Source organism: Hypanus sabinus, chromosome 19 (genome assembly GCF_030144855.1).
Source record: "Hypanus sabinus isolate sHypSab1 chromosome 19, sHypSab1.hap1, whole genome shotgun sequence".
Taxonomy (NCBI): domain Eukaryota; kingdom Metazoa; phylum Chordata; class Chondrichthyes; order Myliobatiformes; family Dasyatidae; genus Hypanus; species Hypanus sabinus.
In genome coordinates, this window is record NC_082724.1 from 22,709,041 (window position 1) to 22,729,633 (window position 20,593).

The 20,593-nt window shown below is 37.9% G+C and overlaps 1 protein-coding gene across 7 annotated transcripts in view; it reads right to left on the reverse strand.

The window, feature by feature from the left end:
- The window catches only part of LOC132377797 (ERC protein 2), a 782,782-nt gene that overhangs the window by 294,338 nt on the left and 467,851 nt on the right, over positions 1-20,593 (reverse strand). For all 7 annotated transcript variants that reach the window (XM_059944157.1, XM_059944160.1, XM_059944156.1 and 4 more), the window contains one exon: positions 11,101-11,261. In XM_059944157.1, coding sequence (XP_059800140.1) covers positions 11,101-11,261 — 161 coding nt within the window. The remainder of the gene's footprint in view (positions 1-11,100; positions 11,262-20,593) is intronic.

Sequence of the window (20,593 nt, forward strand, 5' to 3'; positions counted from 1 at the left end):
GTATTCTCTGCGAGTTTTGTAGCATTTCTGCCCCGCTAATATGATGAATTGAGATTGCTAATATGAGTAGGCTTAGGCCTACTCTCCTCTGGGGAGCAGACCTAAGGACACAACCTGGCTCAGAATACTGTCACTTGCTCCTACTGTTTGCATGTTGTGTGTTTTTTTTCCTTCTTTTATGGACTTTAAAAAAAAGAGAGTTCTTCAGGTATCTTCCTTTGTGGCTGCCTGTAAGCAAACAAATCCCAAGATGTAGAATTTATACATTCCTTGACAATAAATGTACCTGAATCTATTAAAACTTTTTTGGAGAGTAACACTTTAGCAAAGTGGACTTAGCTGAGGGTTACCTACAGATGATGATGGAAGAAGAGTCCAAAATGTTTCTCACCATAAGCACTCACAGAGGGTTTTATCACTAAACTGGTTTATTTTTGGAGTAGCATCTGCACCTGCACTCTGGCAGAAAGCAGTGAACCAGGTGCTGCGAGGCTGTCCGGGTTTCATTGTTGCCTGGATGACATCATTGTTACCAATGAGGATGACAAGGAGCATCTCCAAACTCTCAAGACAGTATTCAAAAGATTGGAAGATTATGGGCTCAGAGCACAATGCAAGAACTATGAATTCATTAAATCAAGCATCACTTACATCATTTAGGTCACATTATAGATGCACAAGTATTACACAAGGGTGTTGAGAAAATTCAAGCAGTGGTGGATGCTCCAAAGCCAAAGGACATGACACAGTTATGGTCCATTTTAGGATATGTCAATTAATATAACAGATTTCGACAAACCTGGCTACTGTGCTCCACCCCTTGAATTTATTACTACAGATCGGGAAGAAACGGCAATGGGCAAAGCAGTGTGAGGTGTGTTCCAAAAGGTAAAGGAAATGGTGACATCAGATTTTGTACTCACACATTATGATCTCCATCTCCAGTGAAGCTTGCCTATGACGCCTCGCCTAATGTTTTAGGCACAGTCACGTTAATGTGCTACGAGTGATGGAAATGAGGGCCTTAGCCTTTGCATCACAATCCCTTACTGCTGCTGAGAAAAATTATGCACAGATTGACAGAGAAGCCTTGAGTCTGGTTTGTGGTGTAAAACATTGCAACCAGTACTTATGTGGTAGAGAGTTTACCCTCATTACTAACCATCAACTACCAGTCCATTTTCAATCCACAGAAGTATGTTCCACTAACTGGAGCAGAATGCAGAGATGGACTCTGTTTCTTGGAGGACACAAGTACAACATTGCACTTAAGAGAATGACTAATCACGGAAATGCTGATTGATTGTCTCATTTACTCTTGGAAAAAGAAATACCCGAAAAATTTACAAAAGAAGACACTAGTCTTGACATATTCTCCCTAATGCAAATCAAAAGTCAATTAAGGCTTTGAGGATCTAAAACAAATCTGGAAAAGACTTCACACTGTCTCAGATATATATATGGCCACCCAAAATAGGTGAAATGTGCAACAGAAATTCCAGTCCCCCCCTTACCTGCCCTTGATGGGGGCTCTTCTGTACGGAGTTGAGAGTTGCTGTACCATTCAAGCTGGGAGCTGAAATGTTGGAGTCATCTAGGTGTGGTCAAAAGGAGGGTGTTGGCTCGAAGCTTTCTGGTGGCCTGGGATATATCAGCGGTTTGAGCTGTCATGCCCTGTTTGGAATGCCAAGATACCCAGAAGATGCCAAGAGCAGCAAGCACCTGTGCATCTCAGCAAGCAACATGTATAACTTTGGCCAAGGATTCATGTGGATTTTACCAGACTATTCATGGCACACATTTCTTCGTAGTAGTAAATGCACCTACAAAGTGGCCAGAAGCGTTTCCAACAGCCTCTGCTACAGCCATGTACATTGCTGATGTGTTGAGAAGCTTCTTCTCAAGGATTGCTGCTTCAAACACTTAGTCAGTGACAATGGACTACAGGTTGTTGTGGAACAGTTTCAGTCATTTCTGAAAATGAATGGAATAACACATTACATCTGTACCATACCACAACAGCTACCAATGGCTTGGTGGAAAAGTTTTTTCAGAGTCTTAAGAACGCACTACACTTAATCAAACCTCACCTATTTCCTCCTTGCATATCGCAAAGCTGCACACTTCATAACCAACATTTCACCAGCTTAGGTCATCACTTGTGCCTGTGCTTGGATCTCCTCAGACCCAATCTCAGACAGAGTACGCAGGACAAACAGACGAGTCAAATTGTGAGCTCCTCAGACAAGGAGGTTTGATCTTTCACTTCTGGATAGGCAGTCCTGGCAAGGGACTACAAAGGTTATCAAAAGTGGGTACTCAGAAAGATTAAGGACAGAACTGGACAGAACAGTTGTGGAGATGGAGTTTGATGTTATGTGGAGACAACACATCAATCAGTTGGTGGCAGCAGAGTCAACTGTTAGAGAAGAAAGGTGTCCAGAGCTGTCAGAACCACTTCCTGAAGTTCCAGAGTCAACTCCTACAACCTCCAAAGAGGTGGCCTTAGAACCTGAGATTGTTTCTCAGTCACAGTTTCTCTGCCAAGCAAAGTGAACCCTCCCCCACCCCACCTTGTCAGGAAAGCCATTATCCCACAAGAGTAAGAAAACTTCCACAGCGATTAAATCTTTGTTTAAATAATTCAGTATGGGTTATGTGTAAAGGTACGTAAATGGTATACGTCATTAAACCACCACGTCATAAAGGTGTGCCTCACTAAAGTAAAGAACGAAGATGACACGTTTATCCTCGAGATCCCGTGTTTTTCTTTCAACTAGTTTACTGTGTTACAAAATATATCAGATGGGTTCTACCTAATCTCAGGAACTTTCTGTGCACATCCGCATGACTGTGAGTGCTCCAGTTTCCTTTTACATTTAAGAAATGTCTGTTAGGTTAAGTGGCTCCTGTAAATTATCACGTAGGCAAGATTAACGACATGAAGAATCAAAGGGCAATTGATAGACATGTGTGGAACAGAAATAGCTGCAGGGCTGCAGGGCAACAAGGAGTAGGGAAAAGGGACTAATAGGATTGCTTCCCGGAAAACAGACATGGTTTGGGAAGGCCGAATGACTTCCTTCTGAATCATTATGATAGGAAGATTGAGAGACTATGTAATGTAGATACTTGTAGAATGTGCTGACTAGGATTCATGATGTGCAGAATTTTCCACATACTTTATTGTCACCAAGCCAAAATTCTTATCTAAAATAACCCCGAGGGACTACATTCATCAATGAGATGTCATCTCACAGGCAATTGAGAACTGGATACAAATATAGACTTGTCAGCAATGGCTGCGCCATATGCAAGAATGAATAAAATCAGAAATAGGAAGCCGTGTTATGCCACCTCCATGTATATTTGATGTGAAGAGCTGAGTTAAAAACTCCACAGACTGAATTACTCTTGATCCCGAGAAGGATAACTCCGAGCATATTGTCCTTAGAAGCAAGAAGCTGCACACAATGACATGAGCAATTGCATTTTCCATTTACTAGCCAGATATTTTTGCAAAACACAGAAAAACTGGGTCTACAGTGCATCTTGTACGAGAATGAATTATAGTAGTAGTGTGTTAACATGGAGGTAACTTGCATTAACTGGATCACGTGCATTTGGTCATGGCTATAGCTTTGTATATTAACCTTACTGCAGAATATAAAACCAGTATGATCCAAACCAAGTTATATTTTTCCTGCCCTGGTGTAAATTTGGTTCTGTTTATTGAATTATTCCAGTATATTTGATGCTGAGATAGATATTTGCTCCATATGGGAATCAAACCCCATGGGGGAAAAAAAACAGCCAGCTGGAGACCAACAACCAGCTCAGTCAATAAATGGCAGAGCAGGCACAAGTGGCTGTTTAACCTACTCTTGCACTTTTAAGACACGTCAGAATTTGTGGGAAAAGGGACAAAGAGCTAGTTCAAATTGTAAGGGTTTGCTGCACAAGAAACTATGGATAGCATAAATCAAATCCCAAAGAATGGCATCTGAACTCTTTAAAATAATATCACTTAATTTAATAATACTTTGTGGCAGATCCCAAATTGTATTCAAAGGATGGGATAAATCTAAGACTTACTGAAATCTGTTCAAGTTAATTTCTCAAGTAATACTAAAAATGGAACAAAATGGTATCTTTCTTAAAACCTTCCATATCGGGTTAAAAATTTCAGCTTTCTTAAAATAGAAAAACTTTCATTTCCCACAACAGTATTAGTCTAAACAATTTATTTACAAACAGGAATTTATTTTCCTCCATTTTGTATAAACAACAGATTCAAGCTCTATTCATTTAGTGGGTGTAAATTTAAAACTCTACAACATCTGACAAAGCTAATACCATTTCAAAGATAATCTTATTATGATTACATAATTTAATTGAAGATATTTTGCTTTGAATTATTGCAATAATTCTGTTCCCATTTTGAAATCATCAAAAAAAATCACACTCGTATACTTTGGAAACGTCTTCCAAACATAATAAACGATGTAAGAATGTCATAGCAACCACACTTTTTTTAAAACTTGATTCAAGTTTTTACTGCCAAATAAATGACTGCTATCCTTAGATACATTCTTATTCACAAGAATTTTACTGCTTTCTGCCCATTTGCTAGATCCTTTCACATAAGAATTGCCTCACCTTGCTCCAATATATTTTATCCACACTGTGAAACAAAGCCTTTATTTGGGTTTCCTCTAATCTTTACAATGTTTGCAAGCGTGTGTGAAAAGAGCTGGTCAAGGCCTGTTGTCTTACAGGTCTGCTAAGGTGCAAACACTGTCATAGGAGACTTTCTACCAAGTAGGTGGTTTTTTTAAGAACGCCTGCTACAATTCAAATAACTTCCTGTGGAAGTCACAGTTGTATCAACATCCTGCTGTTTTGTGTGTTGTGAAGTATTTAGCTGTGGATATGACTTTGTGCTCTCAGCATGAATTCTTGAAAGTAACTACTTGATGGCAATTCCCTTTTTGGGATAGTGTTTGAGATCCAGATGGACAAGGAAAAAGAAGTAATACAAGTACCGGTAACAGTTATATAAGTTTCAGAAAAATGCAGCAATGCAGTTTTCTTGATGAGTTTACTTTCATGATCATTCATCATTAAAACTTTAAGTAGATTGTACATTATAACTTTGCAGGCTATAAACAGATTTCAGTAATTCCTCATGCTTGGAAGTACTATTTCAATGATATATGAACACAGAAAGCATATCAAAAACTGTCTGTAAACATTCCTTGTCAATGCGACAAACATTTGAATTCTTTGAGTTTTTTTGTGCAAAACTATAATCCAAATCTTACCCAAAGCAATAAACAATACTTTAAAGAAACTACCTGTGTAGCTTTAAAATTCTTCTGAAGATGATGCCATTTACAACTTAGTCATTTTGCATAACAGACCTTCAATGTCTGTATTAATACTTTTACTGGGTTTTCTAAAAGTGCTGAACGCGGACAATCCACACATCATTCGTCTGTGTTCATTTGGCTAATGGAAACTCACCCTAAATAATTCACTAATCACACAGGCAAACCTTGTGTTATACTCACTTAGGTAACAGAAATTTACCCTCACAGAATTCACCAATCACAGCCCAAAAATGAGATAAGAAGTAAAGTAAATTCTCATAGAACTTGCTAAATAGCATTCTATAGATAAATCTAAAATTATTCTTATCACATGTTTCTTGACATATTCATATATGAAACAGTTTTTACGTTGTGGAAAATTGTAATATGGACCATAACATGGGTGCAGACTGCATTATAGCTGAGTAGCTACATCATTAAAAATACTCAAATTTCAAATTAGTTTTATTCTTAGTATTACTTTAGAAAAAATTTCTCATTCACATTGCTGCTGTTACAGGTAAGAGGTAGGAAAATATATTTGAGGAAAGTCATCTATTAAGTACACCACCTGGTGGGTCAAGTTAGGACTAACATTCACCATGTCTATCAATTTGTGTGCAGGGCAGTGCAAAACGTTTGCATCTGTGGGTTGTCAAAGCACAGTAAATTAACATTTATTGAACAGGATTAGAATGTGAACTGGGAATAGCACAGGATGGAAGAGAGTTTCCAGTATCCTAGTTGTGCCAAAGTCAAACACTCTGAGTAGTTTTGAACTCTAATTTAGATCGCAAAACACAACCCATCATTCTAAAAGCACTGACGAACACATCCAGTTCCCAGTATGATGCTGTAACTCCCAACTCAGCCAGCAAATCATATGTGGACAGAAAAACATAAATGAAAACTTATTTGCACAAGGACAAATACATATTCCGGTCTGGATCATTACAGTCATAGCTAATGTAAGCACTTTAAAATGCAAAAGTAATCGGTCTGCAGATAGCTTTATAAATGAACTGGCGAAAAAAAACAGATGAGATTTTCTATACCACAAAACAGCCTGATTACAAATATTTCTTTTTACAAGCTGCATTCATAGCTTTTGATAGTTTACAGGAAAGTACAGAGATGTTTTGGGAACATACAATGACTTGGAACTGTGTGAGTGTAACATTCCCTGATCGTCAGACATGATAATAATTTGTACACCAGAGGTTAGTGAGCACAAATGAACAGTTGACTGGGAAGACAACATTCTCTAAGAATGTAACGTTACTCTAATGAAGTCCTAGGTGTAATAGTGTATTGGAAAGAATCCGTTTCAGAGTTCCCTTTTGCCCTTTCAAAAAACATCATTAAAGCTCTACCAGAATTGTGAGATGAAGCTCCAAAACTCTAAGTTGCAAACAAAGACAAAATTGTGACAAAATATTTATCTTTGTTAATTGTCTTCTTTTGCAAGCAGAACCACACTCTTCCAGTAAGATGGCAGTCCACACAGCCGCAGCGGCCTCTTTGGGTCCAAACAACGGTTTAATTGTTCATCCTTTACATCTGTTTTATGATTGCAAGACACTGCTGGATGTTGAGAACAAACATCAAGTACTGCAGATCTAGCAAGCTGCTTGACAGCAGTGGAGTTGGACTTGTTGTGTACCATGACGCCCGCTACAGCTTCCCAAGCAGGAAGGCATCAGAGGTGGTGCATGGTCCAACAAATGGTGCAAATTATCGTCTTGGACTTTTTTCTTGTGATCACAAGGCCCTGCTTGTACGTTGATAGAGTAGAATACCGCACATGCTGTTCAGTCCTTCATTGGCAGGACTGACAGTGGGGGAGCTACATGGACTTGGTTGTTGCATGGACCACCCGTCATTGCTGTGGAGTCACCTATTGCAGTTGCTGAGGGGATTAGATGCCAGAGGTGGTGTGGTGCAGCTGAGTTTGGGGCCCGGCTCCTCCTATCGGTGCTGCTCTCTAGTGTTTGCTCGGTGGAAGCCAAGTTCAATTGTATTCATCTGCAGCTTCACTAGCGTGTGACGAGGGACTGCTGCATACTTGTTCTCGCAGAAACGTGGCTCCGGGACAACATCCCATGCACCGTCAATCTACAGGCCATGACACTCAGGGACTTGAATTACATTTTTTTTACAACTGTATGTTTTATTGCTCTCGTAATTATGTGTGCTATATGTGTCTTGTGTTATGTGTGACTGTTGGCACTGTGTTTTGCACCTTGGCCCCAGAGGAATGTTGTTTCATCTAGTTTTATTCATGTGTATGGTTGAATGACAATTAAACTTGAACTCTAAATGCCATTTAAATCACGTCAGTGCAATGCTTTACTATAAAAACTGTCAGTGTTTTCTCCCCCTCAAAACATGTCACTTCACTCACTGCCCTGATCCAGGGACATTATTGTCTAGATCTAGGTGTTCTGGTGCAAAAAGGAACAAGACTGTTATGTGAGATTGAGTGAGCAGGCTGCAGACCCTGAGAGTTGCTGACTGGATGGCCGGAAACCCTGGCAGCAAGAACAGACAGGATCAATCAGCTTATTGGTAGAACTGCAATCTCTCACACAGGCAGGGCCCTATGAATTATATTTAAAATGCATGATTTCAGTGTCTACCAGAGAGCTTAATCATTTTTTTCCAATGAGATAATAACTGGACAATAAAAGTATTGATTTAACACCAGCTAAGTTAAACAAATGAGCGCTGTTAATTAGACATTACTAGCACATTGATTTCTTTCACACCTTTATTAGCAAGACTAACTTAAATTGTCTTCTTCTGGTACTTTTGGATCAGCAGGGAATTTAGTCTCAGTCACTCATTCCAACTTGGAGTATATTGAAACCAAATTGGGTGTTAAGCCAGATTTTTAAAAATACTCAGACAGTCTATCAACTTACTGCATACTTTATTAGCTTGCTGCAGAGCCTTTTCAATAATAAGGAAGTCTGGCTACTTCCACCTGTGCTCGCAAAGGAATAAATAAAATTAAAAATTGCTGACTGGGGAGAAAAATTGTGTGCATACATCTGTGACCAATAGCGCAATATAATTTTGCTAAAAGTATATATTTAAGGTTTGCATACTAATTTGCCAAAGCAACCTGGTTACTTTTTACATTATTAGACTTTCACAGCCATAAAAGACTCATAATTCATTAATAGCTGAAACCAATATAAGGAAGTAAATTTAATTTATATTGATTTTTATAGCTAACTTGGAATTTGTGACAATGTTAATCTCTTATGCATGTATTACCAACAAATTCTGCAAATCATAAGACCTCAGTAATGAAATTTGTGAAAATTCCATTGACAATTAGTAACAGTTGATCAATTTTAAGAAGCTTGAAACCTTGTTCCACACTCCCACCGAGTGTCCAGACTTTAAGCAGCACAGGGGAATTAGCAAGCACATGATTCTCACCTTGATAACCAAATGATTTAAGATACACCCAGTACAAGGACCATCAAAAATCATATGATTCCACTTGACAAAAAGACTGGTTGGTTGACAACATTGGTTGCCAACCAAGTTTCATACATCCATGCTGATTTACCAGAGGACTACTCAATTTGACCAATATACAGGTGATCCCCAAGAAACACAAGCTGAAAAAAATCATGCTTGTATAATTACTTTTTGATCACATAACATACACAAGAGTGAATTTTATTCTGCATCTCAGATTTTCAGATAGTGGTTTGTGAATTCTGTAAGGGCAAAATTCCATTGCCCAAATGAGAGGGCCGTAATGGTGGTGGTGGGGGAGGGGAGGGGGATGGTGCCTGTACAATAGCAATGGCATTTCTTTCAGTTTATATTTTTGAGAACACCTAAAGTTTTCCATTGCTGTAACAATTACTGGACACATCAAAATCACAAGCCTGATAATGCACATTGTAACCAAGTCAGTATGACTATCTTTAATATAAGGCAGTTAATTTCACAGTCAATTCAGTTTTTGCCATATATGTCACAACTCCACCATCAAGCTGGTGATTACAAGTACTAAGCTGCACTAAATCAAACAACAATCAACTTATTCATTGCCCATACTTGATGTACTTCCTTCATGGCTGTTTCTGCCACAACTCCATGAACAGTAATTGCATCTTCTGCAGTGCTTTAAATATTCACTAATCCGCAGTTTGAATCATTTCAACCAATGCACCAAAAACAACTAATAGAAAATTGCAATTTGCACACCTTCAGCAACTAATGTCCTAAGGCATTTAACAGGAATATCTTGAATAAAATTTGTCACCAAATTAAATAGGGAAAATGTATACAAAAACTTGTCAAATGAGTAGGTTTAAAAAGAATGTTTGTGATCCAGGAGCTTAAACAATGCCAGTGATGGGATGTTTGAAAAGCCCAGTTAAACAGCAGAGATCACAGGGGGTTGTAGCACCAGTGGAAAGACAAGGCCATGAAGGATTTTAAAACAATGATGAGAATATTAAAACTGAGTCATTGTTGTATCAAGAGCCAAAGTAAATTGGTGAGCACCGCACTGGTGGGGGGAGCAGGATGTGTGTTCTACGGTGGATAGAATGTTGGCCAAGTACAGAAGCAGTAGAGGTGCAGATGTAAAAAATACAATGATTTCAAGGCTTTCCAATGTTTAGATCTGCCTAACCAGGATTTGGCCCCATTAACAACAAAAACAGTGTTCTGTGCAGAATACTAGGAGTAGAACATAAAGAAAGATTGGACAGAGGATTAAGTAGAACCATACAAAAGATAAGTAACGTAAAGCATAATCAACAGGAGGGTTGGTAGTGAGATGACGGTGTCATCTGTGTATGTGAAGAAGAGGAAATGTGCATTTAACTGCTATATCTTAGGAGCAATTAACAGATGAAAAAAGGGACCAAAGGCAAATATCTGGATTGCCAAATATTAAGGAAAGGGGAGGGGTAGTGAGGCAGCCACACAGTTGATCATCCAATCATTGCATGATATAAAATGGAGCAACCTACCCAGTAGGAAAAAGGAGCTGAAAAGATGGAGGAGGATCCCGATTAGAGGCTTCAAACAATGTGCAGTAGAAAATGCTAGAATGATCAATTTGGAACAAATGGCTTATTGCCCTGTGTCCCTCTTTTGTAATCCTGCAACAGCCTGAGATTTAGGAGATAACAGCACACATAAGGACTTGCAGAGAAAAGGAAAGTCCAAGATTGGTGGGAGCGGGGTGTGTTGGGAGTTTGGAATGGGATTGGATTGCAAGGACATAGAGGTCAACAATTTTTTTTAAAAGAGAGGGGTGATGATGGCAAATTCAAAGAGGAGGAAAGAGTTTTTCTAGCACCAACTAAACTGGGGGTTGGAAAGAAATCTTGTGGAAGTCAGCAGTCTGTAGGGAAGTGAATCTCATGTATACAATATCAAGGGAGCTTGATGCAAATATCATGCATAACATAATGTTCAAAAGAGAATAAAGATAGATGAGAAATTAGAAAAAAGAAGCAAGTGTAAAACAAAGAAAAGTGGGGGGAGGGGTGTGCCAAGGCCAGCTGAACAACATCTTAGGTTAAAACTTTCAGTGAGTTCCTAGTGGTATTACTATTATTTGTTATCAGTAAAATAATATTTCTTCATGTTTAGTAACAATTTCTCAGTTTCACACTTAAAATTGTAAAACTTCTTTCACACACGATCTATAAAAGATTGTAATAAATTTCCAGCAAGTACTTACTTCATCTCAAGCACTTCCTCCAGCTGCTTTCTCCGCTCTATTCTCAGATTGGCAAGGTGTGCCTCGCGCTCAGCCAGAGACTGCTGAGTTGAGCTCAGCCTGACCTTAGTGGAATCTAGTTCCTGCTTGGTCTTCTCCAACGTTGCCATTAGCTCTTCTAACTGTTAAGCAGAAGCACAGTAAACCATCAAATAACCTTTCAAATCACAAACCAAAATCCAGTTTTCTCATCAACATCAAAAGCATTAATGCCCTGATGCTTGGTGATTTGAATGTTCTGTCAGCATTTAATAGCAATGGAGCTTGTCTCAACTTGTGTGTGAGAAGGGGAAGCTTTTACTTTTTAAAAAGGGTCTCTTCATTCTATTTAAAATTATCTGCATTTCAATTTTAGTTAGTAAGAGGATAACAAAAGCATCTGGAGTGCCATGATGGTGATTTAGGAAAGATACAATAGCAGCAGGGATTGGTGTACCTTCTTCCTGTTCCTTGTTACTGACTGCTGCTCAGAAGACAAACCATTCTATAAGGAGTATTACATGAATTAACATGTACTGATATACTTGTGCACAGTTTATAGTGTCCTTTCAGGATCAAAGTACCATTGTTTGGAATAAAAAGGCCAAGCTGACCTTTTTATTTATGTAATACAGTGGATTACATTTAATTGGGCCACTGGTTAATAGAGGCAGCTGCTTATTTGGGACAACTGTTAAAGAACAAAAACTAATCAAGAAAACAGCCAGGATTCCCTTTGATTATTTCAGACACCAGGCTGCCTAATTGGGACAGGAAATGGTTGCCGAACAGTTTGTTACTAATATCAGTTGTGTGCACTTGTGTGGCCATTAAACAGTTGCATTTATTTGCGTTCAAAAAGCAGTGTTTTTTGTCACCGATAGTTGGTGAGAAATAAGCGGTAAGCCATCTTGGAACTGGTTTGCTTACCGTGGTTTCACCCTGGAATTCAGGCTCGGAGATGCCAGAAATGACAGGGAGTGAAAAAGAAACTATTTCATTACTCCAACAAGTCAGGAGCTACAAAGAATTTAAAGGTATCAACAATAATCTTGAGTGTTACAATGAAAATGAAAATCTGGAAGATGCAATTGTCAAAAGCATTCTAAGAAGGACCTCCTTTATCTGTGCTGATTTAGTTCACTTACAGTCAATCAAAAGAACATGGCAGTGTACACTGGATGAAGTCCTACATCGATAACTAATACAGAGTTTTAAGGTACTGTTTTAAAACAATTTCCGAGCAACATTATCACTAGTGGTAACACCTTGAAAATAAATAAATTCTTTATGCAATATCTATATGGATCTTCAGAATGAGGAAATTTGAAATGATAATTATTATGCAGGATATTTTGCTGTATCAATCTGATTTCAATTTGCTTCTAGTATGCACTATCTACATTTTATATACAGTATGTACCTATTTACTATTCATTGGAATTAGGACTATGCAAGCTTACACAATAAAACAATGTTGCTGAACTTGTGATAAATCTATATTAAATCAGCAAATTAATGGAGAATATTTTATCCTCCAACATAAAATAAAACACATCTGATAAGACATAGAGGAAATAGTTTTTAGTTTCTTAAGAAGTTGCGTAATGTCTGGTTGAATGGCTAGCACAACAGTATCAAGGAAAATAGGAGTCTGGGTATGATTGGGTTTTATGTACCTTTTTACATCATATTAACTCAGCTATCAATTGGATAGGAGAGAGATGCCCCTGATCTCTGGAAAGCCTATGCTTTGATCATAACAGCGGTTAACAGGCTGTCTGGAATATGCAGAGCCACCTGGTTGTTATCAAGGATGGGTGATCTCAGATGGGATACTTAAACTCTGTGAAAAATGACTTGATTTTATTCTTTCTTAATTAGATCTTAGTATTCTTCTTAAAATAAACAGATGAAACTTGTTAATTGTTGAAAGCACAATATAACCAATAAATAGAAAAGAGTAATCTATAAATCAGCTTGGTTCAACAAATCTACTGTTTTCTGTAATTTGTTTTTGCATTGTATTTAAATCATGCAAACCTAGCTGTAGCCAGTGAGAAATAAAACCGCAATTATAAAACACTATGTTAAGAGCAATATGCAGATTTCCTCCAAACCCTTAATGCATGAAAGCACAAAATACTGCTATGCCATCACACAAAAATTATAATTCCTGAGATGTGCTTTCCATTGTATTTTGTGTTTGTTGGTCTTAAACCACATTGTTCTGTGACAAGAAGAGGGAAAATCACATTATTTTTTACTTGTTAATCAGAGATTCAGCTGCTTGGGAAGCACATCTTTCCGCATATTTAGTGCAAAAATAGTATTCAGGTCAACTAAGATTGTGCATTTAGTCAAACTGCATGTTAGCTCAATGTTCGCAAAAGATTTACTGATCAAAATGTTTAATGCTGTATTCCCACCACAATTCCCTTTTTAGAAAAGCTTTGCTTTCTATACAGAAGTAAGGTGTAGTGGAGGGTGTGGTGGGATATGCAGTTCCAAAATGTTAGAATGCACACTGTGTAACTTCTTCCACATTGTGTTCCTAACAAGTGTTTGGCAATACAAAACCAAAAATTATTTTTAACAAATTAACTCACAGTATATTTTGTGATGTAATATTGAGCAGAATTTATTAACCAAGTTTTTAGTTGGAGTTTTTTTTTAGGTAGAAGAACTCTTAAAATTCAACAGCCATCTATAAAGGATATAAGCAGTTAAGACTTTGAGCGTGAAATACCTGGAAGTTGTACAATAAAGAAGAAATCCCATTAGCATTTTATGTGGAATGTTTAACATGCAAAGTCTGACAGAAGTGGTGATAGTATAGCAATCAGAAAAGTAGGTCTGGAAACAAACTTTTCAAAAATTTGTAGAGGGCAAATGTTTTATGATACAAAATATGCAAATGCTGAATGCTCTGCCACTAGGTGGAGCTGGGGAAGGGAGGACATTTTATGTCATCTGGAGTGGAATGTCAGCCATAGCTTGCAGATTTACAGTAGGGAAAGAAGAGTTGAACAAAATGCTGGATAAAAATAAAATCAAGCTCTCTTCATTAAGTTTAAATCAAACACAATATATTTCTGCTAAATATTTAAACATTACACAAAAATATTTGGGGCAAGAGAGCATAAACCAAACCAAGGACATTCTCTTGGAAATGACAAATTTTCATACTTATGACTGAACACAGTATTAAAAACATCCCAAGTCAGATACAGAAAGCAAAAAAGGCCGAAACTTTTAAAAAAATCAAAACCTCAATATAATTACATGTTGACATTTTCATTCCTATTTCTATTGTGGAATCAGACTCTAGCAATGCTGAGGTATGAGAGCAGGTATGTGCTCTGGAGAAGCTTCCACTGGCAAGTGCATTCAGTCCAATGAAACCAAAAGATCAAAACAAATAACTTTAAATAACTCAACCTTATAAGTTTGATAAATGAACAACAAAATACACATATATTTTAAGCAGGGTTTCGAACGTTTCAATTATGCAATAGGAAACCCAGGTTCTTCGTGTGTACTTTTATTTTTCTACTGCACTACCAGTCCAAGAATTTACAAGCTTTTATTGCAAGTTTGCTGATTATAAACGCCCATTTGCATGGCATTTTTAACCCTGGCAATAAAAGATTATCTGAAGCTGTTCTGTGATGCACATCTGTTTATATAAGACTGTGACTGGAATGATCAACTCAGTCCCCATTATATAGAATATCCTGGAGAAGATCACACAGTAACAAATTCTTCAGATTTTATTCTGACATGGACTTTAATACTTTATGTAAATACTTCATGAGAATTATTAATAAAGCAGACAAATGGCTATTTGCATATGATAACTTGGCTCCAGCCTGCCTCTTTGCTTATCAGTTGAGAGTAACAACAGATTTCCATTTCTTTTCCTGAAAATTTTAGTTTATGCATGAGGCTATCAGAATTGTAAAATTGTCAAATGGAGATATATTTTTGTTGTATAAGTGGAGTCAGTATCAGACATGTGTGAAGTGACTAAGTTGAACATCCTTCTTTGAAACAAAGGAATGTGGGTATGTGAGTGCCCGAGTGAGGAGCTGGACTGTGCATCATGCAATTAACAGTATTGTCAATCTGATAACTCTGCACAATGTCAGCAACACTAAGTGCAGATCTAAGTAAGGGATGCACCAGTGCTGAGCTGCAGAGAATCTTTCAAATTGAATGCCATTGACAGTTTTAAGCTCTTCTGTAAGAGATCCAAAATTAATCAGGTAACACAAGGTCAAATTAAGAAAAACAACAGATTGATCAAAACATTAGTTTCATTGAACAGCAACACTGCAGCTGCAAGGTATAAACTTTATGTTAGCAGTGAGTTTGGTGCCTTTAGAGCTGCCATTTTTTATTAAATGAAAGACACCTGGAACCTGCCGCACATAAAAAAATACAGCAATAGGAAATACTCTTTGCTTATGATTGTGTCATGCTGCCAGAATGCACAGCACAGCTGCATGTCTGAGCTCTTGCCCTAGGCAAAATGATGAATCAACACCTGTGTGTGAGATTACTATATTCTGGTAAATTCCGAGCTCGTTACCCCTCATGCCCTGACTCCCTTCCCATGACATACTGTAGATGTCAAACTAGAAACTTCACAGTAATTCAAAACATCCCATTATCAAGTAAGGCAGGCAAGAACCTTTCAGCATTTAGATTAGGTTTTCCACTAATTATTCAGTTATCTTCAGAACTAGAAATCTATCATAGGATTAATTCTCCTCTTTTCAAAAATAATGGGTCTTTGCTACAAAGTTAATAGAATATTCATTTTTTTCACATGTAATAGCTACAAATATGATTTAATTAAAGAAAAATAATTGAAACATAACAATTCAATAATGCTTTCCCTCTAAATATTCACTTAACCGATAGAAACAAAAATGCTTACTTTTAAACAATTTGCAAGCAGCTGTTCAGCAAAAATTGGGAAAAACAGATTTTAGCAGTGGCTTTAATAACACACAGAGAAAAGCCTGATTTTTCATCAATTCTGACACTGGTAACTTTTGCAATCGACCATCATAATCAGATTGGAGGCAAAGGAAAGGCCTAAATACATAGTCTAAATAAAACATGTGATAATTTAGTACAGTAAGCAAACATGTCATCCACTCAGAAATCCCAGTAGAGTTACAAATGTTGGGTGACTTGGAAGAGAGTGCAAAGGTAATTGCATTTTATTATACAGACCTTTCAATTCCAACAGTTGAACTAAACTACTTCATTTGGACAAATGGCAGAAAACGGAAAGGATGGACTTTTATTTCCTCAGATTTCCCGAAGTTTTGCTATTAACAAATAGGCTCAAAATTATTATTAATAAAAGGTAGCAGTCAAAGATTGCAACTATGTTCCCTTCCTCTAGTCCCGAAATAATGCACATCTGTAGATTTCATAGTAGCTTTCATTCTCCAGATTAATACTGTGTGAAGCCAGTCTTCTATGAAAGCCACTACTCCAGTTGATTCCAATATTGATGATATTGTAAACGTCTGATTTTCCTCAGGAATTACTCTTTAATGAATTTAAAATTTGCTGTCATCATCCTTTTCCCAGCTCAAAATAAAACAACAGCTAGCTCTTTGCAAATCATTATCTCCTCTTAATACTCTCTTTCCCATGCAAGGTCTTTAAAAGCATCGTCAATTTCCCAATCTGCTCCATCTATCCTATTATTCTATGATTCTATGGTAAGTGCGAGCTCACTTTTAACATTTAACAAAAACTTGGACAGGTACATGGATGAGAGGTGTATGGAGGGATATGGGCCAGGTGCAGATCAGTGGGACTAGGCAAAAAAATGGTTTGGCACAGCCAAGAAGGGCCAAAAGACTTGTTTCTGTGCTGTAATGTTCTATGGTTCTATGATTCAGATGGTGTGTCTTCTCTGGCTTGGACTAATTCTTATATATTGAATCACAAGCTGAATCAGCTGCAGTGAGACAGAAGCATACAATAGGGCTGCCATGTAATGCACCCATCCACAGTAATCCTACACAGATCCCATTATTCTTCTCAATCCATATCAACCCTCCCCCTAACCATCACTTTCCCACTCCCTCCACCCCCATTCTCTTGATCACCTTTCAATATGAGACACAATATTCTGTGATTGATTACTCTAATAACTAGCACATCCTTGCATATGAGAACAAACCCCTATGGTCATATGGAGACTGTGTCTGCTCTATGCAAAACAACACCCAAGTTCACAACAACTTTGAGTCCAACAGTGCAATATTGTACTGCCCTAAGCACAATCCGGTACTTTTCATGCTCAGGTTTACTAAGACTAGAATTTGGTCCAAATTATTAACTCAATTTAATTCCCAGATCCAACCACATTTCCAAACCTCTTCCTATTCCTGCATTATTTCCACTGCAATCATTCAAAGGATCTATCTTGGTCACTTTTTAAGTTACTGTCTATATGCTTTTGCATTCAATATCGTTCATAAACATAAATTAAACATGTATACCAATAATACTGAGCATCATCTCATTGCTACATCTCTGCTTCACCCCCATGTCTTACCTATCATTTTTTTCTTGTACGACATCCTTCATTGGATGAATAGAATTTTCCTTCAAATCAATATAGAGGAGACTGAAACAACCAGCTTTGAAGTTAGATAAGTCACCTGGACCAGACTGTGCACACGCCAGGGTTCAGAAAGAGGTGGCTGAAGAGATTATTGAGGCATTAGTAATGTCTTTCAAGAATCATCAGATTCTGGAATGGTTCTGAAAGATGGAAAATTACAAATGTTATTCCACTCTTCAAGATGGGAGAGAGGCAGAAGAAAGGAAACTGTAGGCCAGTCAGTCTGATCTCAATGGTTGGGAAGATGTTGGAGTTGATTATTGAGGATGAGGTCTTAGGGTGCTTGGAGGCACATGATAAAATAAGCCGTAGTCTGCATGGTTTCCTCAAGGGAAAACTTGCCTGATAAATCTGAAATATCAAGCAGCATAGACAAAGGAAAATTGGTTGATGTTGTGTACTTGGATTTTCAGAAGGTCTTTGAAAAGGTGCCACACAAGGCTGCTTAACAAGCTACGAGCCCACAGTATTACAGGAAAGATTCTAACATGGATAGGCAGGTAACTTTGAGTACGCAGAGACACTACAAAAGGACATAGACAGATTAGGAGAACGAACAATGAAGAGGAAGATGGAATACAGTGTCAGAAAGTGTATGGTCATGCACTTTGGTAGAAGAAATGAAGGGGTTGACTATTTTCTAAATGGAGAGGAAATATAAAAAACTGAGGCACAAGTGGATTTGGGGGTTCTTGTGCAGGATTCCCTAAAGGTTAATTCGCAGATTGAATCTGTAGTGAGGAAGGGGACTAAAATATAAAAGCAAGGATGTAATGACAAGAATTAATAAAGCATTGGTGAAGCCTCATTTGGTGTATTGTGAGCAGTTTTGGGCCCCTTATCTTAGAAAGGATGTACTGAAACTGGAGAGGATTCAAAGGAGGCTCATGAAAATAATACCAGCATTGAAAGGCTTGCCATATGAGGAGTGTTTGATGGCTCTGGGCCTGTATTCATTGGAACTGAGAAGAATGATGTGTGATCTCATTGAAACCTATTGAATGATGAAAGGCCTTGATAGAGTGGATGTGGGGAGAATATTTCTTATGGCGGAAGAAACGAAGACCAGAGGACACAATCTCAGATTAGAGGGACGTCCTTTTAGAAAGGCGATGAGGATGAATTTCTTTAGCCAGAGAGTGGTGAATCTGTGGAATTATTTGCCACAGGCTCTGTGGAGGCCAAGTCTTTAAGTATATTTAAGGGAAAGATTGACAACTTCTTGATTGGTCAGAGCATGAAGGGATACGGGAAGAAGGCAAGAGATTGGGACAGAGAGAAAAACTGGATCAGCCGTAATGAAATGGTGGAGCAGACTCAATAGGCCAAATGGCCTAATTCTGCTCCTATATCTTATTGTCTTGTATATCATTAATACAGATCCATGCCCACTATTTTCAGCCCAAGATAAAGCCTGCAGCTGAACCAGACTGCTTACAACTTGGTACTGGGTAGAATAAAGTTTTCATCCATACTTCACTTTGTTGTTCCTGTCCTTGACTACACCAAAACCACACATTGTCTAGTACATACGAATATGCAATCAGCTAAAACTGCCGCTGCTTGTATCTTAACTTGCTCCAAATCTCATTTATCTATCATATCCTGCAATGGCTCCCACTCTGGTACTAGTACTTTTACACTTAGCCCTACAGCACTTCTGGATCTGTGCTCCTCAGGTTCGGACTCGCACATCCTTCATCTCAATCGCTCCATCACTGACTGCTATGCTTTCTCACAATCAGAATCAGAATCCTTTAATATCGCCAAGTATGAGGACACATACAGGGAATTTGATGCTGGTTTCCCTGAGCTCTCTCTGTACAGAATTAAAAGCAAACAAAACAATAGTACAAATAATCATAAACTATGTACAATGAGGTCCACCTCATTGAATGTACAGGTGGACGATTTATAATAGACTAAAATTCAAGTGTTCATAAGACTGATGGCGTACGGAAAGAAATTGTTCTTGTACCTATTTGTCCTGATCTAAAGCGTCTACTGGAAGGATGGAGTTGGAACAGGTGATGTCCAGGGTTTGATGGGTTCTGTGTTCTTCTGCTCTGTAATTTTCTCCTTAAAGCCTTCGACGTCTACCTTCTCCTTAAAACCTAACTCTTTGACTAAGTATTTGGTCATTTAACCCTTTTCCTCTGTGACTTGGTGTCAAATGTTTGCCAAGTTCTTCCAGATGTTTCAGATGGTGGAAGAGCTGAAGATTGCAAGTTGTTGCTGGAACTGACTGAAAATTCATAATAGAAATACAAAGGACTTCAGATGGACAAGAAACTGGTTAAAGAAGTCAGTGAATGTATTTTTTCCAAACTGAGCAAGTGTAAAAAACCGTGCTCTCCATTAAGAATGAATGATCTTTATTTTCATTATACATAGATACAATCAAACTCTATTTGGCTTCCTCTCAGGCAATTAAATAAAGCAGTAGATAAAAACAAGACAGTAATAGAAAAACAGTATTAAATAGATAAGTAGCAGAAAATAAGTTACAGCAGCACCAGAATATCACAGTAATGCACAAAGTGCTGTTAGTGCAAGTATTTGAGTTTTTGTGTGCGCATGTGTGTGCTCACAGTTTCAATCGTTGTTCTGTGGGAGTGGTGTGATGGAGACCACAGCTCTGGGGTAGAACCTGTTCCTCAGTCTATTTGTTCTGGCTTTTAGTGTCCTGAACCTTTTGCTGGTCGGCAGCGGGTCAAACAGGGAGTGGCCAGGGTGTGTTCAGTACTATGACATTTGCTCATCTAAATTAAAAAAATCTAATGATCTGTACAACAGTTTTAAGTATTAATATGC